The 18599-nt window shown below is 56.5% G+C and overlaps 3 protein-coding genes across 3 annotated transcripts; all 3 read right to left on the bottom strand.

The window, feature by feature from the left end:
• Positions 1-1092: 1092 nt before the first annotated feature.
• On the bottom strand, positions 1093-1792 carry LOC138520188 (histone H1-like). The gene has a single exon (XM_069632662.1). The coding sequence runs from the start codon at positions 1790-1792 to the stop codon at positions 1121-1123; it is 672 nt and encodes a 223-aa protein (XP_069488763.1). The 3' UTR covers positions 1093-1120.
• Positions 1793-8849: 7057 nt separating this feature from the next.
• Positions 8850-9549, bottom strand: LOC138520187 (histone H1-like). The gene has a single exon (XM_069632661.1). The coding sequence runs from the start codon at positions 9547-9549 to the stop codon at positions 8878-8880; it is 672 nt and encodes a 223-aa protein (XP_069488762.1). The 3' UTR covers positions 8850-8877.
• Positions 9550-16608: 7059 nt separating this feature from the next.
• LOC138520186 (histone H1-like) lies at positions 16609-17308 on the bottom strand. The gene has a single exon (XM_069632660.1). It carries the CDS (start codon positions 17306-17308, stop codon positions 16637-16639), a length of 672 nt encoding a protein of 223 aa, XP_069488761.1. The 3' UTR covers positions 16609-16636.
• Positions 17309-18599: the final 1291 nt, after the last annotated feature.

Genomic DNA, 18599 nt, shown 5'->3' with positions numbered 1-18599 from the left:
GTCCTCAAAGAGCCCAACCAGGTACGCCTCGCTGGCCTCCTGCAGGGCCATGACGGCCGAGCTCTGGAAGCGCAGGTCGGTCTTGAAGTCCTGGGCGATTTCTCGCACCAGGCGCTGGACGGGCAGCTTTCGGATGAGCAGCTCGGTGGATTTCTGGTAGCGGCGGATCTCCCTCAGAGCCACAGTGCCGGGTCGGTAGCGGTGAGGTTTCTTGACGCCGCCAGTGGCGGGGGCGCTCTTCCGGGCAGCCTTGGTGGCCAGCTGCTTGCGAGGCGCCTTGCCTCCTGTGGACTTGCGGGCGGTCTGCTTAGTACGGGCCATGGCAGCGCTGCTAGATCTGCTTTCTCTCTACGAGATACAATGGGGCTCCTCTGGCGGGGAGCTGGTATATAAAGACCAAGCTCTCCTCTCATTGGCTGAGGCGACAACAGGCGCAGGTTTGAAAAAAGCCCGCGCTGTGCTGTGATTGGTCGGTGTCCGAAGGTACGGCCATGAAGCGGTGACACAGGACGGGAAGCCTTCGATTGGCTGGCCCCCAAACAAAAAAAAAACAAACACGATGCAAAAAGCGATTGCCAAAGGCTGTGCTCATGTGCTCAGCCTTTCATGAGTCGCTGTGGACAGATAAAATAGCCCCACCGCCCCAGGCCTTGCTTGCCCCAATTCAACCTCCCACCAGCCTTCAGGCCGGTGGCAAGCGAGAGTGGCGAATCAGCCTCTGAAGTCTGCCCCCCGTGCTGACATTTCACACCACCATCATCCTCTTTGCCGGCGGCCAGCCCAATGGCAGCGCCTCGAAGCACACCACGGTTATGATGAGGGGGGGTGGCGCGGGGGGGCGGGGTTGTGCCAGATCACATGTGCACACGATGCCCTTATGTCTCAACTGGTGTGGGCTTATAGGTGGGGGCGCACTGGCCAGGGTCACGCGTGGCGTCCGAAACGAGTGGAGACTCTCGCCGCGGGGCCCGGTACATGTTGCCTTTCAAACACGCCGTTGTATATCGCAGTACGTGTCTGGCAAGAGGCATGAGCTAGCTCGCTTTCAGATGCTGTGGGCGGCTCTTAAAAGAGCCTTTGTGTTTTGTGTGTGTTTTTTGAAGGGTCTCGGCGAAAGCCTCTACTTCTTCTTGGGTGCAGCCTTTTTGGGCTTTGCCGCTTTGGGTTTGACGGCCTTGGGCTTCACGACCTTGGCTGGGCTCTTCTTTGCCGCTTTCGCCTTCACGGCTTTGGCTTTTGCGGGGCTCTTGGCGGCCTTCTTGGCTGGAGCAGCTTTGGGCTTTTTAGGGCTCTTGGCTGCTGCCGGTTTCTTCACCTTCTTGGGACTCTTCTTGACTCCGGCGGGAGCCTTTTTGGGTTTCTTGGCAGCACCGGCAGGCTTCTTTGCTGCGGGCGTCTTGCTCTTCACCGCCGCTTTCTTGGCCGCCGTCTCCTTGCCCTGCGACTGCTTCTTGTTGAGCTTGAAGGATCCAGAGGCACCGGTGCCCTTGAGCTGGGCTAGGGCTCCTTTGCTCACCAGGCTCTTGACGGCAAGCTTGACTCTGCTGTTGTTCTTGTCCACGTCGTATCCCTGGGCGCTCAGAGCCTTCTTGATGGCGGGCAGGGAGAGTCCCTTCCTCTCAGTGGAGGCAGCCACGACCTTGACGACGAGGTCGGCCACGCTGGGCCCCGTGGGCTTTTTGGCCTTGGCAGCGCTGGCTGCTTTCTTCTGCGTCGTCTTCTTCTTCTTGGGTGCGGCGGCGGCGGCGGGTTCCGCCGGCGGAGCCACAGCAGCGGGAGCAGTTTCAGCCATTGTTCTGCAGGAGGACTCGGTCAGCGCGCTCACAGATCAGATCAGATCAGTAATGGGCGGCCCGGCAAGCGGCGTGCATATATAGGGAGGAGCTTCCATCTGATTGGTCCACAGAAGGGGAGGCTGGTCCCAGCTCACAGCACCGTCCCTGCAAACGACACACTGTGTTTCCTCCGCCTAAATGATCCATTTTTTAATAGCGACACGCATACATTTATGTCATTTTACATGTGTCAACAGGACCGCAACATCTCCCAGCTCTTATACAAAAGTAGCTTCCCCTTGGCAGGGCCTCGGCTCCCTTGCAAGCGTCTTGTAAAGCCGGCATGCCGCCTTCAGCTGCGACAGGAACATGGGCAAACTTTGTTTTCCGCTTCATATTCGACCTCTCTTGCTCACCTCCCACGCATAGCAGCGCGAGCATATCCTTTTTCCCTTCTTTCCCTACGGTGCCTGATCAAGTCTGCTCCCCTCACCGCCCGGGGACCGAAGGAAAAGCGCACCGAAGAGGAAGGAAATAACACAGCTCTGAGAGTGCGTGTTAGCCAAGGCTAGAAACGCCCCTTGAAAATGGACACAGGCCTCCATGCCCAGAGCGGCTCTATGTTTTTGGAGTTCAATCCTGGCGCGCGCCCGCGCGCGTGTGTGTGTGTGAGATTTCTGTTTTTTTGTTTTTTCTTTTTACTTTATTAGCTTTAATTCGACAAAAAGGTCATAAAAGCTACACACAGATATCCAAACCACAAATGCAACAACATCGTAATCACTTAGCTCATAAATCACTTCCAATCGGAAAACAAATTCATCATGTTGCCAGAGGAAGCAAATGAAAGCGGGATCGGCATTTACCAAAATTGACAGCCAATGCAAATGGGTTTCTCTACCCCAAGGCATTATTCTACTACCTTAGCCTTTCTTGTGTGTATTTTTCCTGCCCAACTCAAATAGCTAGCAGTAGCAAGAACAGCCACTACGGCTGCAGTGTCCGGTCATATTGCCATGGCATCACCTACTGACCTGCAGGCCGCGACTTAGAAACAAAGGCTTCAAAAAGCGCTTCCTCAGTGGCTTAGTGGCCGGACAGAGTAATAAGTAATGTTGAACAGTCTCCTCGGGCTCGCCTCAAAGAATACATGATGTTGAAACGGCATTATTCCATCTATGCCGAAATGCGGCAATGGACAGAATTCCAATACGGAACTTTAGGTGTCGAGCCCTTTCCCACTTAAGGGAGACGTAATCCAGGTACTCTTCGCAACCTGCCTGTTTCTTAATTATAAGAGATCGGGCCAGCTGTTCTGAGGCCCTGGATTTTCCCAAAATGTCCTGCTGCCGGGCCTTTTTCCCCTGCTGCGCTCTTAATCACTTCCTTGGAAACAGATGTAATCACTGAGGGATTCGACCAATACTCCCCCAAACCCAGAAAAACCCGAATAGCTTTTCACGTGAACAGGTTACTTTAAAGAGCTACTCCCTTGCTGGGACAAAGCATCCATAACGGCCTGATTTCATGTTTCGTGGGGTTATTCTTGCCTCCAGGGTGCATTCAATTGCTGGGCCCATTTGCTGGCAGCCAGCCTCTGAAACCAGATTGTCTTTGCATTCTACATGCACGCAAGGGCTGGGCAGTGTTTGCTTGCAATCACTTTGCCCCACATGATCTCGGGCCTTCTGCCCCCTTGTCCCAGCCCATGTCCTTTTTTTGACACAGACACTGGCCTCGCCAAGAAGGCGCATGCTTGGGCGTGCCAGGCCGGGCCCACGGGAGGGCGTGCCACCCAAACGGGAACCTCCATACGCGGGACACAAAGGGCAGAAATCGGTGCTTGTGGGACACGTGGGGAGAAGCGTTGGCAGGCATGGCCCTGCCCCGCCTCCCCCGGGGTGTGTGTCTGCCTGGATGGAATCAACAAGCTTGACGAACGCTACAGAGGTCCCTGCTCTCAAACCTTTCCTGCGGGACCAAAAACGCCAGGTTGGCATCTGGTCACGGGCCCTTTTGACTTCTGCCAAAGTGCCCGCACCTGAACTGGCCACCCCCAGTATCAAACCCTTAAAAGTGAGGTGGGGACTGCGACGAATCTGGTCAATTCGTCTCTTCTCTTCTCCCCAGAGGGGAATCACTCCCTGTGAGGCTAGGGAGGTGAGCCCGCTCGGCAAGACGCGCCTGCCTAGGGGCCTTGGTCAAGTACTGATGTGCTTAAACACAGTAAGAGGTGTGAATGGGGAGAGAGCTCCCACGCCGCGAGCGCCTCGTGCAGAGGGGAGGAGAATCCTCCATACGCAGAGGCGAGCCTCTGTGGATACGTCTTGGAGAGGCGTAGCCGAAGCGAGACCTGCTGGCTGGAGGCTAAAAGGCGGGTGCTCTGACCGAGCAAGAGGCCCTGGGTCAGGAGCGGAGCCAAGGCGGGAAGAAAACCGCCTTCCCTGGTGGCGTGACCACTAGAGAACAGTGGTGGACCCGGCCGGTGCCCAGAAACCCGAGGCTGGGACCAGGGAACAGGAAGGAGCCCGAGTCCCCGAGTTCCACCGGGCGGGGGCCTGTACCGACCAGAGGAGCACGAACAAGCGGAGCAAACCCTCCCAGCGTGAGGACGGCAGGGAGGGCTTTAATCGTTGGGGTCAAAGACTGGCGAAGCCGTCCACGGCAGGAGAGGCTGCGAAAATGGAACGGGTACAAGACCCAGGTAAGACCGCGTGTGAGAGGGACTCGAATACTGCCCGTCACCACTGGAGAAGCCGCCGACAGTATGACATTCTGAAAGAGTGGAACGGGCACGCGAGCCAAGTAAAACAGAGGGAAAGAGATACGAACACCGTCTACCAAGGCTGGGGTAGCCGCCCCCAGTACTACAGCCTAAGAGAATCGAATGGGCATCCGCCCTGTGAACAAGGGAGTGCAAGGGATACGTGAGCTTGTTGCCAAGGATGGGAAAGCCGACAAATATACACGATTAATTGGACTGAGAACCAATAACCCTGCCAAAGAGCCACAGGACTTGACTTTGGGGAGTCCTGATGCCACAAAGGTGGGATCCAGAGAAGTGTGCGCAAAGGGTTCCCGGAGGGAGGGATTTAACCCGCGGTGTGTAAAAAAAAAAAAAAAAAAAAAAACTGAAAAACGTGCACGAAGAAGAATTTGTCTTTTTCCCAAAGAAAGCCACCCAGAAGCCATTCGTAATGTTAACCGGCAAACTCTATACAGAGACTGTGAACTGTGTAAAGGCATGCTAAAGGAACTCTGAGCCAAATAACAAATGAGTCCCCTACCAGTCGGGCCAGGCAGAAGCGCACTTCCGAGGCTATGGTGCAAGCGTCCTATTCCGCTTAGCGAGATTTTCTAAAGTGGGAGGGCCAGTCAGCAACTAGGAATGCGGACTCGGGACTTCCCTCATAGCGAGAGGGCCAGATAGGCGTGTTTCTTTTATTTGAATATACAAGTCTCCACCATGAACCACTGTAGTCCGAGTCCATCTTCTGGTTCGCCACAGGACCCTTCTGAGGAAGCCTCAGCCCCACTTGCATCTTCCTTTCTCCTCATCTCATCGCACACTGGGCTGGGCTCTGGGAGAAGCAGCGAGCTGGCATTCTGGCCCCTGCCCCGAAAGCCTGACGAACGCCTGACAAACGCCGCGCTTTGCCCTTGCCGGGCTTTGCCCTGACGGGCAAAATTCCAGCAGACCCCACTGGGCACAGCACCTGAGCAAGTTAGAGTGAGGTTTGAGAGAGAGGGAACTCCGCCTGCCCACTAAAAGGAAAGACAGGGGGGAAAAAAAAGGGTGAAATGGGTCACTCTGGGTTTCATATCTCGGCCAGGCCTTCCCTTTCTTGGAGTCAAACGGTTCATGCATGCCTCCCAGGAACCCTTGCACTTCGCTTAGGGTAATGAGTGGAATCCCCAGACAGGTCCCTCCCCTCATCTGCCATTCTCCCAACATGGTGTACAATGTATCCATCTCAGTGAGAGGGCTTGGCAGTGGCAAAGCGAGGAAGTGAAACAGGCAGCTCCAGCTCTCTGCAGAGGCCACTGCTAGGAGTGTGGGGAGGAGGCCATGGTGTGCCTGGACTCTTTGCGTGTGTGCCTCACTAACTGACCAGCCACTCTGCACCCCTCTCGCCAGCATGCCGTGCCTAGAGCCCTCCGGCAACGCTCAACCCATTCACACGCTCAGGAGAATGGGTAGAGGAGCAAACCGAGCAGGACACTGCAGACACCTGGCTCTCCCTTCTGGACACACATACCCCCGGGTGCAGTTGCCACCTTGCTTTAAAGGGCGGCGCTGTGTCAACCCCGAATGCGTTCAAAGGGTAAATAAATCGGAAAGCCTGCCCCCTGGGCGAGGGCGAGAAGCCCTAGCGCGCTGGAGGGGATTCGGGCCGGCCTGGCCCCGACCCTGGTAGCCAGGCACATTCAGGGCAAGAAGCAGCGCTCCTCATAGCCACTGGGGGCAGAAGGCACAGCCGCGTGAAAGAGCTTACCTTCGGCATAGGATTTTGTTTTCTCCTGCATGGGCGCAAAGATAGAATGGTCAAGCAGGATACAAAAACGCCATGTGTTTGCACTGATCTCTTTCTTCATTCACAGTCAAGCGACAGTCAGAAAATCAGTGTGCGAGACTCGCCTGAGGTTTTTCCAAGGCCCTGGCGTGCTGGTCAAAACATAAACCTTGCCCGCCCCTCTACTTTGGCTCAGGCGGGCCAGAGTACGGTGCTTAAGCAGAGTGCAGATGAGCAGCTCGGTCAGGGAGGGTGTGGGCGGCTCTTAAAAGAGCCTTTGGTTTTTGTGGGGTTGGATCGAGAGGTGGCGTCCGCTGGGGTGGGTTGTGCTCAGCCCCCGAATCCGTAGAGGGTGCGCCCCTGGCGCTTCAGGGCATAGACCACATCCATGGCGGTGACCGTCTTCCTCTTGGCGTGCTCGGTGGGTGTAGGTGACGGCATCCCGGATCACGTTCTCCAGGAAGACCTTCAGCACGCCGCGGGTCTCCTCGTAGATGAGGCCGGAGATGCGCTTGACTCCGCCACGGCGGGCCAGGCGGCGGATGGCGGGCTTGGTGATGCCCTGGATGTTGTCTCGCAGCACTTTCCTGTGCCTCTTGGCGCCGCCTTTGCCGAGCCCCTTCCCTCCTTTGCCGCGTCCAGACATGCTGACTCTTCTCTTCTTCACAAGCGAGCGGAGAATGGCGGGTTCAGCGCCTGAGCCGCCCCTTATATGCACCCGGGGCGGACCAGAGGGAGGGCTGCCGGCGGCCGTGCGCAGCACGGTCTGCGCAGGGCCGGGCGGGGCGACGGCAGCGTTTTCGAAATGACCGCGCTTACCAGCCGTTGGTCTCTGGGCGGGGTAGGAGAGATTGCCAAACAAAGAGCACTCACAGCCAGCCGTCGCTTTTGCTGGCTTAGGGTACTGTGCCACTATGCCGTCAGCCTCATCCCCACCCTACGAGTTGCAAAACCCTGATCAGAAAAAGAGCTGCTCCCAAGCACTTAAGAGTCACTCACTCTTATCTGAGAGGGGCACGCCGCACTCGCTTCCGAGCACTCGAGAGAACCGCCGCCCACGGCGCAAACCTGGCATGGTGCGCAAATAGGCCCTGCAGGTGAACAAGTAATGCAAAAACAGCCACCAGCGGGCATTTCAGGCGTGGCCCCCTCCGTCACCCAACACCGGAGGGCCTTCCATGCCACGGAAAAGCCCTGTGAACTATGGGGCCAAATGGGTGTTCGGCTTTTGCCTCTGAAACGAAAAGCTCGCCCAAGCTACGAGCGTAGCCAAGCGAAGAGCAGGGGCGGGTACGAGCAGCTCGTCTGTGACAATGTGGCGGCTCTTAAAAGAGCCTTTGTGGTGTTTTCTGCGGTTGTTGCGGTGCTGCCGTGTGCCTCAAGCCCTCTCGCCCCGGATGCGGCGGGCCAGCTGGATGTCCTTGGGCATGATGGTGACCCGCTTGGCGTGGATGGCGCAGAGGTTGGTGTCCTCAAAGAGCCCAACCAGGTACGCCTCGCTGGCCTCCTGCAGGGCCATGACGGCCGAGCTCTGGAAGCGCAGGTCGGTCTTGAAGTCCTGGGCGATTTCTCGCACCAGGCGCTGGAAGGGCAGCTTTCGGATGAGCAGCTCGGTGGATTTCTGGTAGCGGCGGATCTCCCTCAGAGCCACAGTGCCGGGTCGGTAGCGGTGAGGTTTCTTGACGCCGCCAGTGGCGGGGGCGCTCTTCCGGGCAGCCTTGGTGGCCAGCTGCTTGCGAGGCGCCTTGCCTCCTGTGGACTTGCGGGCGGTCTGCTTAGTACGGGCCATGGCAGCGCTGCTAGATCTGCTTTCTCTCTACGAGATACAATGGGGCTCCTCTGGCGGGGAGCTGGTATATAAAGACCAAGCTCTCCTCTCATTGGCTGAGGCGACAACAGGCGCAGGTTTGAAAAAAGCCCGCGCTGTGCTGTGATTGGTCGGTGTCCGAAGGTACGGCCATGAAGCGGTGACACAGGACGGGAAGCCTTCGATTGGCTGGCCCCCAAACAAAAAAAAAACAAACACGATGCAAAAAGCGATTGCCAAAGGCTGTGCTCATGTGCTCAGCCTTTCATGAGTCGCTGTGGACAGATAAAATAGCCCCACCGCCCCAGGCCTTGCTTGCCCCAATTCAACCTCCCACCAGCCTTCAGGCCGGTGGCAAGCGAGAGTGGCGAATCAGCCTCTGAAGTCTGCCCCCCGTGCTGACATTTCACACCACCATCATCCTCTTTGCCGGCGGCCAGCCCAATGGCAGCGCCTCGAAGCACACCACGGTTATGATGAGGGGGGGTGGCGCGGGGGGGCGGGGTTGTGCCAGATCACATGTGCACACGATGCCCTTATGTCTCAACTGGTGTGGGCTTATAGGTGGGGGCGCACTGGCCAGGGTCACGCGTGGCGTCCGAAACGAGTGGAGACTCTCGCCGCGGGGCCCGGTACATGTTGCCTTTCAAACACGCCGTTGTATATCGCAGTACGTGTCTGGCAAGAGGCATGAGCTAGCTCGCTTTCAGATGCTGTGGGCGGCTCTTAAAAGAGCCTTTGTGTTTTGTGTGTGTTTTTTGAAGGGTCTCGGCGAAAGCCTCTACTTCTTCTTGGGTGCAGCCTTTTTGGGCTTTGCCGCTTTGGGTTTGACGGCCTTGGGCTTCACGACCTTGGCTGGGCTCTTCTTTGCCGCTTTCGCCTTCACGGCTTTGGCTTTTGCGGGGCTCTTGGCGGCCTTCTTGGCTGGAGCAGCTTTGGGCTTTTTAGGGCTCTTGGCTGCTGCCGGTTTCTTCACCTTCTTGGGACTCTTCTTGACTCCGGCGGGAGCCTTTTTGGGTTTCTTGGCAGCACCGGCAGGCTTCTTTGCTGCGGGCGTCTTGCTCTTCACCGCCGCTTTCTTGGCCGCCGTCTCCTTGCCCTGCGACTGCTTCTTGTTGAGCTTGAAGGATCCAGAGGCACCGGTGCCCTTGAGCTGGGCTAGGGCTCCTTTGCTCACCAGGCTCTTGACGGCAAGCTTGACTCTGCTGTTGTTCTTGTCCACGTCGTATCCCTGGGCGCTCAGAGCCTTCTTGATGGCGGGCAGGGAGAGTCCCTTCCTCTCAGTGGAGGCAGCCACGACCTTGACGACGAGGTCGGCCACGCTGGGCCCCGTGGGCTTTTTGGCCTTGGCAGCGCTGGCTGCTTTCTTCTGCGTCGTCTTCTTCTTCTTGGGTGCGGCGGCGGCGGCGGGTTCCGCCGGCGGAGCCACAGCAGCGGGAGCAGTTTCAGCCATTGTTCTGCAGGAGGACTCGGTCAGCGCGCTCACAGATCAGATCAGATCAGTAATGGGCGGCCCGGCAAGCGGCGTGCATATATAGGGAGGAGCTTCCATCTGATTGGTCCACAGAAGGGGAGGCTGGTCCCAGCTCACAGCACCGTCCCTGCAAACGACACACTGTGTTTCCTCCGCCTAAATGATCCATTTTTTAATAGCGACACGCATACATTTATGTCATTTTACATGTGTCAACAGGACCGCAACATCTCCCAGCTCTTATACAAAAGTAGCTTCCCCTTGGCAGGGCCTCGGCTCCCTTGCAAGCGTCTTGTAAAGCCGGCATGCCGCCTTCAGCTGCGACAGGAACATGGGCAAACTTTGTTTTCCGCTTCATATTCGACCTCTCTTGCTCACCTCCCACGCATAGCAGCGCGAGCATATCCTTTTTCCCTTCTTTCCCTACGGTGCCTGATCAAGTCTGCTCCCCTCACCGCCCGGGGACCGAAGGAAAAGCGCACCGAAGAGGAAGGAAATAACACAGCTCTGAGAGTGCGTGTTAGCCAAGGCTAGAAACGCCCCTTGAAAATGGACACAGGCCTCCATGCCCAGAGCGGCTCTATGTTTTTGGAGTTCAATCCTGGCGCGCGCCCGCGCGCGTGTGTGTGTGTGAGATTTCTGTTTTTTTGTTTTTTCTTTTTACTTTATTAGCTTTAATTCGACAAAAAGGTCATAAAAGCTACACACAGATATCCAAACCACAAATGCAACAACATCGTAATCACTTAGCTCATAAATCACTTCCAATCGGAAAACAAATTCATCATGTTGCCAGAGGAAGCAAATGAAAGCGGGATCGGCATTTACCAAAATTGACAGCCAATGCAAATGGGTTTCTCTACCCCAAGGCATTATTCTACTACCTTAGCCTTTCTTGTGTGTATTTTTCCTGCCCAACTCAAATAGCTAGCAGTAGCAAGAACAGCCACTACGGCTGCAGTGTCCGGTCATATTGCCATGGCATCACCTACTGACCTGCAGGCCGCGACTTAGAAACAAAGGCTTCAAAAAGCGCTTCCTCAGTGGCTTAGTGGCCGGACAGAGTAATAAGTAATGTTGAACAGTCTCCTCGGGCTCGCCTCAAAGAATACATGATGTTGAAACGGCATTATTCCATCTATGCCGAAATGCGGCAATGGACAGAATTCCAATACGGAACTTTAGGTGTCGAGCCCTTTCCCACTTAAGGGAGACGTAATCCAGGTACTCTTCGCAACCTGCCTGTTTCTTAATTATAAGAGATCGGGCCAGCTGTTCTGAGGCCCTGGATTTTCCCAAAATGTCCTGCTGCCGGGCCTTTTTCCCCTGCTGCGCTCTTAATCACTTCCTTGGAAACAGATGTAATCACTGAGGGATTCGACCAATACTCCCCCAAACCCAGAAAAACCCGAATAGCTTTTCACGTGAACAGGTTACTTTAAAGAGCTACTCCCTTGCTGGGACAAAGCATCCATAACGGCCTGATTTCATGTTTCGTGGGGTTATTCTTGCCTCCAGGGTGCATTCAATTGCTGGGCCCATTTGCTGGCAGCCAGCCTCTGAAACCAGATTGTCTTTGCATTCTACATGCACGCAAGGGCTGGGCAGTGTTTGCTTGCAATCACTTTGCCCCACATGATCTCGGGCCTTCTGCCCCCTTGTCCCAGCCCATGTCCTTTTTTGACACAGACACTGGCCTCGCCAAGAAGGCGCATGCTTGGGCGTGCCAGGCCGGGCCCACGGGAGGGCGTGCCACCCAAACGGGAACCTCCATACGCGGGACACGAAGGGCAGAAATCGGTGCTTGTGGGACACGTGGGGAGAAGCGTTGGCAGGCATGGCCCTGCCCCGCCTCCCCCGGGGTGTGTGTCTGCCTGGATGGAATCAACAAGCTTGACGAACGCTACAGAGGTCCCTGCTCTCAAACCTTTCCTGCGGGACCAAAAACGCCAGGTTGGCATCTGGTCACGGGCCCTTTTGACTTCTGCCAAAGTGCCCGCACCTGAACTGGCCACCCCCAGTATCAAACCCTTAAAAGTGAGGTGGGGACTGCGACGAATCTGGTCAATTCGTCTCTTCTCTTCTCCCCAGAGGGGAATCACTCCCTGTGAGGCTAGGGAGGTGAGCCCGCTCGGCAAGACGCGCCTGCCTAGGGGCCTTGGTCAAGTACTGATGTGCTTAAACACAGTAAGAGGTGTGAATGGGGAGAGAGCTCCCACGCCGCGAGCGCCTCGTGCAGAGGGGAGGAGAATCCTCCATACGCAGAGGCGAGCCTCTGTGGATACGTCTTGGAGAGGCGTAGCCGAAGCGAGACCTGCTGGCTGGAGGCTAAAAGGCGGGTGCTCTGACCGAGCAAGAGGCCCTGGGTCAGGAGCGGAGCCAAGGCGGGAAGAAAACCGCCTTCCCTGGTGGCGTGACCACTAGAGAACAGTGGTGGACCCGGCCGGTGCCCAGAAACCCGAGGCTGGGACCAGGGAACAGGAAGGAGCCCGAGTCCCCGAGTTCCACCGGGCGGGGGCCTGTACCGACCAGAGGAGCACGAACAAGCGGAGCAAACCCTCCCAGCGTGAGGACGGCAGGGAGGGCTTTAATCGTTGGGGTCAAAGACTGGCGAAGCCGTCCACGGCAGGAGAGGCTGCGAAAATGGAACGGGTACAAGACCCAGGTAAGACCGCGTGTGAGAGGGACTCGAATACTGCCCGTCACCACTGGAGAAGCCGCCGACAGTATGACATTCTGAAAGAGTGGAACGGGCACGCGAGCCAAGTAAAACAGAGGGAAAGAGATACGAACACCGTCTACCAAGGCTGGGGTAGCCGCCCCCAGTACTACAGCCTAAGAGAATCGAATGGGCATCCGCCCTGTGAACAAGGGAGTGCAAGGGATACGTGAGCTTGTTGCCAAGGATGGGAAAGCCGACAAATATACACGATTAATTGGACTGAGAACCAATAACCCTGCCAAAGAGCCACAGGACTTGACTTTGGGGAGTCCTGATGCCACAAAGGTGGGATCCAGAGAAGTGTGCGCAAAGGGTTCCCGGAGGGAGGGATTTAACCCGCGGTGTGTAAAAAAAAAAAAAAAAAAAAAAAAAACTGAAAAACGTGCACGAAGAAGAATTTGTCTTTTTCCCAAAGAAAGCCACCCAGAAGCCATTCGTAATGTTAACCGGCAAACTCTATACAGAGACTGTGAACTGTGTAAAGGCATGCTAAAGGAACTCTGAGCCAAATAACAAATGAGTCCCCTACCAGTCGGGCCAGGCAGAAGCGCACTTCCGAGGCTATGGTGCAAGCGTCCTATTCCGCTTAGCGAGATTTTCTAAAGTGGGAGGGCCAGTCAGCAACTAGGAATGCGGACTCGGGACTTCCCTCATAGCGAGAGGGCCAGATAGGCGTGTTTCTTTTATTTGAATATACAAGTCTCCACCATGAACCACTGTAGTCCGAGTCCATCTTCTGGTTCGCCACAGGACCCTTCTGAGGAAGCCTCAGCCCCACTTGCATCTTCCTTTCTCCTCATCTCATCGCACACTGGGCTGGGCTCTGGGAGAAGCAGCGAGCTGGCATTCTGGCCCCTGCCCCGAAAGCCTGACGAACGCCTGACAAACGCCGCGCTTTGCCCTTGCCGGGCTTTGCCCTGACGGGCAAAATTCCAGCAGACCCCACTGGGCACAGCACCTGAGCAAGTTAGAGTGAGGTTTGAGAGAGAGGGAACTCCGCCTGCCCACTAAAAGGAAAGACAGGGGGGAAAAAAAAGGGTGAAATGGGTCACTCTGGGTTTCATATCTCGGCCAGGCCTTCCCTTTCTTGGAGTCAAACGGTTCATGCATGCCTCCCAGGAACCCTTGCACTTCGCTTAGGGTAATGAGTGGAATCCCCAGACAGGTCCCTCCCCTCATCTGCCATTCTCCCAACATGGTGTACAATGTATCCATCTCAGTGAGAGGGCTTGGCAGTGGCAAAGCGAGGAAGTGAAACAGGCAGCTCCAGCTCTCTGCAGAGGCCACTGCTAGGAGTGTGGGGAGGAGGCCATGGTGTGCCTGGACTCTTTGCGTGTGTGCCTCACTAACTGACCAGCCACTCTGCACCCCTCTCGCCAGCATGCCGTGCCTAGAGCCCTCCGGCAACGCTCAACCCATTCACACGCTCAGGAGAATGGGTAGAGGAGCAAACCGAGCAGGACACTGCAGACACCTGGCTCTCCCTTCTGGACACACATACCCCCGGGTGCAGTTGCCACCTTGCTTTAAAGGGCGGCGCTGTGTCAACCCCGAATGCGTTCAAAGGGTAAATAAATCGGAAAGCCTGCCCCCTGGGCGAGGGCGAGAAGCCCTAGCGCGCTGGAGGGGATTCGGGCCGGCCTGGCCCCGACCCTGGTAGCCAGGCACATTCAGGGCAAGAAGCAGCGCTCCTCATAGCCACTGGGGGCAGAAGGCACAGCCGCGTGAAAGAGCTTACCTTCGGCATAGGATTTTGTTTTCTCCTGCATGGGCGCAAAGATAGAATGGTCAAGCAGGATACAAAAACGCCATGTGTTTGCACTGATCTCTTTCTTCATTCACAGTCAAGCGACAGTCAGAAAATCAGTGTGCGAGACTCGCCTGAGGTTTTTCCAAGGCCCTGGCGTGCTGGTCAAAACATAAACCTTGCCCGCCCCTCTACTTTGGCTCAGGCGGGCCAGAGTACGGTGCTTAAGCAGAGTGCAGATGAGCAGCTCGGTCAGGGAGGGTGTGGGCGGCTCTTAAAAGAGCCTTTGGTTTTTGTGGGGTTGGATCGAGAGGTGGCGTCCGCTGGGGTGGGTTGTGCTCAGCCCCCGAATCCGTAGAGGGTGCGCCCCTGGCGCTTCAGGGCATAGACCACATCCATGGCGGTGACCGTCTTCCTCTTGGCGTGCTCGGTGGGTGTAGGTGACGGCATCCCGGATCACGTTCTCCAGGAAGACCTTCAGCACGCCGCGGGTCTCCTCGTAGATGAGGCCGGAGATGCGCTTGACTCCGCCACGGCGGGCCAGGCGGCGGATGGCGGGCTTGGTGATGCCCTGGATGTTGTCTCGCAGCACTTTCCTGTGCCTCTTGGCGCCGCCTTTGCCGAGCCCCTTCCCTCCTTTGCCGCGTCCAGACATGCTGACTCTTCTCTTCTTCACAAGCGAGCGGAGAATGGCGGGTTCAGCGCCTGAGCCGCCCCTTATATGCACCCGGGGCGGACCAGAGGGAGGGCTGCCGGCGGCCGTGCGCAGCACGGTCTGCGCAGGGCCGGGCGGGGCGACGGCAGCGTTTTCGAAATGACCGCGCTTACCAGCCGTTGGTCTCTGGGCGGGGTAGGAGAGATTGCCAAACAAAGAGCACTCACAGCCAGCCGTCGCTTTTGCTGGCTTAGGGTACTGTGCCACTATGCCGTCAGCCTCATCCCCACCCTACGAGTTGCAAAACCCTGATCAGAAAAAGAGCTGCTCCCAAGCACTTAAGAGTCACTCACTCTTATCTGAGAGGGGCACGCCGCACTCGCTTCCGAGCACTCGAGAGAACCGCCGCCCACGGCGCAAACCTGGCATGGTGCGCAAATAGGCCCTGCAGGTGAACAAGTAATGCAAAAACAGCCACCAGCGGGCATTTCAGGCGTGGCCCCCTCCGTCACCCAACACCGGAGGGCCTTCCATGCCACGGAAAAGCCCTGTGAACTATGGGGCCAAATGGGTGTTCGGCTTTTGCCTCTGAAACGAAAAGCTCGCCCAAGCTACGAGCGTAGCCAAGCGAAGAGCAGGGGCGGGTACGAGCAGCTCGTCTGTGACAATGTGGCGGCTCTTAAAAGAGCCTTTGTGGTGTTTTCTGCGGTTGTTGCGGTGCTGCCGTGTGCCTCAAGCCCTCTCGCCCCGGATGCGGCGGGCCAGCTGGATGTCCTTGGGCATGATGGTGACCCGCTTGGCGTGGATGGCGCAGAGGTTGGTGTCCTCAAAGAGCCCAACCAGGTACGCCTCGCTGGCCTCCTGCAGGGCCATGACGGCCGAGCTCTGGAAGCGCAGGTCGGTCTTGAAGTCCTGGGCGATTTCTCGCACCAGGCGCTGGAAGGGCAGCTTTCGGATGAGCAGCTCGGTGGATTTCTGGTAGCGGCGGATCTCCCTCAGAGCCACAGTGCCGGGTCGGTAGCGGTGAGGTTTCTTGACGCCGCCAGTGGCGGGGGCGCTCTTCCGGGCAGCCTTGGTGGCCAGCTGCTTGCGAGGCGCCTTGCCTCCTGTGGACTTGCGGGCGGTCTGCTTAGTACGGGCCATGGCAGCGCTGCTAGATCTGCTTTCTCTCTACGAGATACAATGGGGCTCCTCTGGCGGGGAGCTGGTATATAAAGACCAAGCTCTCCTCTCATTGGCTGAGGCGACAACAGGCGCAGGTTTGAAAAAAGCCCGCGCTGTGCTGTGATTGGTCGGTGTCCGAAGGTACGGCCATGAAGCGGTGACACAGGACGGGAAGCCTTCGATTGGCTGGCCCCCAAACAAAAAAAAAACAAACACGATGCAAAAAGCGATTGCCAAAGGCTGTGCTCATGTGCTCAGCCTTTCATGAGTCGCTGTGGACAGATAAAATAGCCCCACCGCCCCAGGCCTTGCTTGCCCCAATTCAACCTCCCACCAGCCTTCAGGCCGGTGGCAAGCGAGAGTGGCGAATCAGCCTCTGAAGTCTGCCCCCCGTGCTGACATTTCACACCACCATCATCCTCTTTGCCGGCGGCCAGCCCAATGGCAGCGCCTCGAAGCACACCACGGTTATGATGAGGGGGGGTGGCGCGGGGGGGCGGGGTTGTGCCAGATCACATGTGCACACGATGCCCTTATGTCTCAACTGGTGTGGGCTTATAGGTGGGGGCGCACTGGCCAGGGTCACGCGTGGCGTCCGAAACGAGTGGAGACTCTCGCCGCGGGGCCCGGTACATGTTGCCTTTCAAACACGCCGTTGTATATCGCAGTACGTGTCTGGCAAGAGGCATGAGCTAGCTCGCTTTCAGATGCTGTGGGCGGCTCTTAAAAGAGCCTTTGTGTTTTGTGTGTGTTTTTTGAAGGGTCTCGGCGAAAGCCTCTACTTCTTCTTGGGTGCAGCCTTTTTGGGCTTTGCCGCTTTGGGTTTGACGGCCTTGGGCTTCACGACCTTGGCTGGGCTCTTCTTTGCCGCTTTCGCCTTCACGGCTTTGGCTTTTGCGGGGCTCTTGGCGGCCTTCTTGGCTGGAGCAGCTTTGGGCTTTTTAGGGCTCTTGGCTGCTGCCGGTTTCTTCACCTTCTTGGGACTCTTCTTGACTCCGGCGGGAGCCTTTTTGGGTTTCTTGGCAGCACCGGCAGGCTTCTTTGCTGCGGGCGTCTTGCTCTTCACCGCCGCTTTCTTGGCCGCCGTCTCCTTGCCCTGCGACTGCTTCTTGTTGAGCTTGAAGGATCCAGAGGCACCGGTGCCCTTGAGCTGGGCTAGGGCTCCTTTGCTCACCAGGCTCTTGACGGCAAGCTTGACTCTGCTGTTGTTCTTGTCCACGTCGTATCCCTGGGCGCTCAGAGCCTTCTTGATGGCGGGCAGGGAGAGTCCCTTCCTCTCAGTGGAGGCAGCCACGACCTTGACGACGAGGTCGGCCACGCTGGGCCCCGTGGGCTTTTTGGCCTTGGCAGCGCTGGCTGCTTTCTTCTGCGTCGTCTTCTTCTTCTTGGGTGCGGCGGCGGCGGCGGGTTCCGCCGGCGGAGCCACAGCAGCGGGAGCAGTTTCAGCCATTGTTCTGCAGGAGGACTCGGTCAGCGCGCTCACAGATCAGATCAGATCAGTAATGGGCGGCCCGGCAAGCGGCGTGCATATATAGGGAGGAGCTTCCATCTGATTGGTCCACAGAAGGGGAGGCTGGTCCCAGCTCACAGCACCGTCCCTGCGAACGACACACTGTGTTTCCTCCGCCTAAATGATCCATTTTTTAATAGCGACACGCATACATTTATGTCATTTTACATGTGTCAACAGGACCGCAACATCTCCCAGCTCTTATACAAAAGTAGCTTCCCCTTGGCAGGGCCTCGGCTCCCTTGCAAGCGTCTTGTAAAGCCGGCATGCCGCCTTCAGCTGCGACAGGAACATGGGCAAACTTTGTTTTCCGCTTCATATTCGACCTCTCTTGCTCACCTCCCACGCATAGCAGCGCGAGCATATCCTTTTTCCCTTCTTTCCCTACGGTGCCTGATCAAGTCTGCTCCCCTCACCGCCCGGGGACCGAAGGAAAAGCGCACCGAAGAGGAAGGAAATAACACAGCTCTGAGAGTGCGTGTTAGCCAAGGCTAGAAACGCCCCTTGAAAATGGACACAGGCCTCCATGCCCAGAGCGGCTCTATGTTTTTGGAGTTCAATCCTGGCGCGCGCCCGCGCGCGTGTGTGTGTGTGAGATTTCTGTTTTTTTGTTTTTTCTTTTTACTTTATTAGCTTTAATTCGACAAAAAGGTCATAAAAGCTACACACAGATATCCAAACCACAAATGCAACAACATCGTAATCACTTAGCTCATAAATCACTTCCAATCGGAAAACAAATTCATCATGTTGCCAGAGGAAGCAAATGAAAGCGGGATCGGCATTTACCAAAATTGACAGCCAATGCAAATGGGTTTCTCTACCCCAAGGCATTATTCTACTACCTTAGCCTTTCTTGTGTGTATTTTTCCTGCCCAACTCAAATAGCTAGCAGTAGCAAGAACAGCCACTACGGCTGCAGTGTCCGGTCATATTGCCATGGCATCACCTACTGACCTGCAGGCCGCGACTTAGAAACAAAGGCTTCAAAAAGCGCTTCCTCAGTGGCTTAGTGGCCGGACAGAGTAATAAGTAATGTTGAACAGTCTCCTCGGGCTCGCCTCAAAGAATACATGATGTTGAAACGGCATTATTCCATCTATGCCGAAATGCGGCAATGGACAGAATTCCAATACGGAACTTTAGGTGTCGAGCCCTTTCCCACTTAAGGGAGACGTAATCCAGGTACTCTTCGCAACCTGCCTGTTTCTTAATTATAAGAGATCGGGCC

The sequence above is a fragment of the Ambystoma mexicanum genome, chromosome 13 (assembly GCF_040938575.1).
Source record: "Ambystoma mexicanum isolate Mex_15411 chromosome 13, UKY_AmexF1_1, whole genome shotgun sequence".
Lineage (NCBI taxonomy): Eukaryota > Metazoa > Chordata > Amphibia > Caudata > Ambystomatidae > Ambystoma > Ambystoma mexicanum.
The sequence above is the reverse complement of the archived record's forward strand: the minus strand, read 5'-3'. Positions and strand labels throughout refer to the sequence as shown.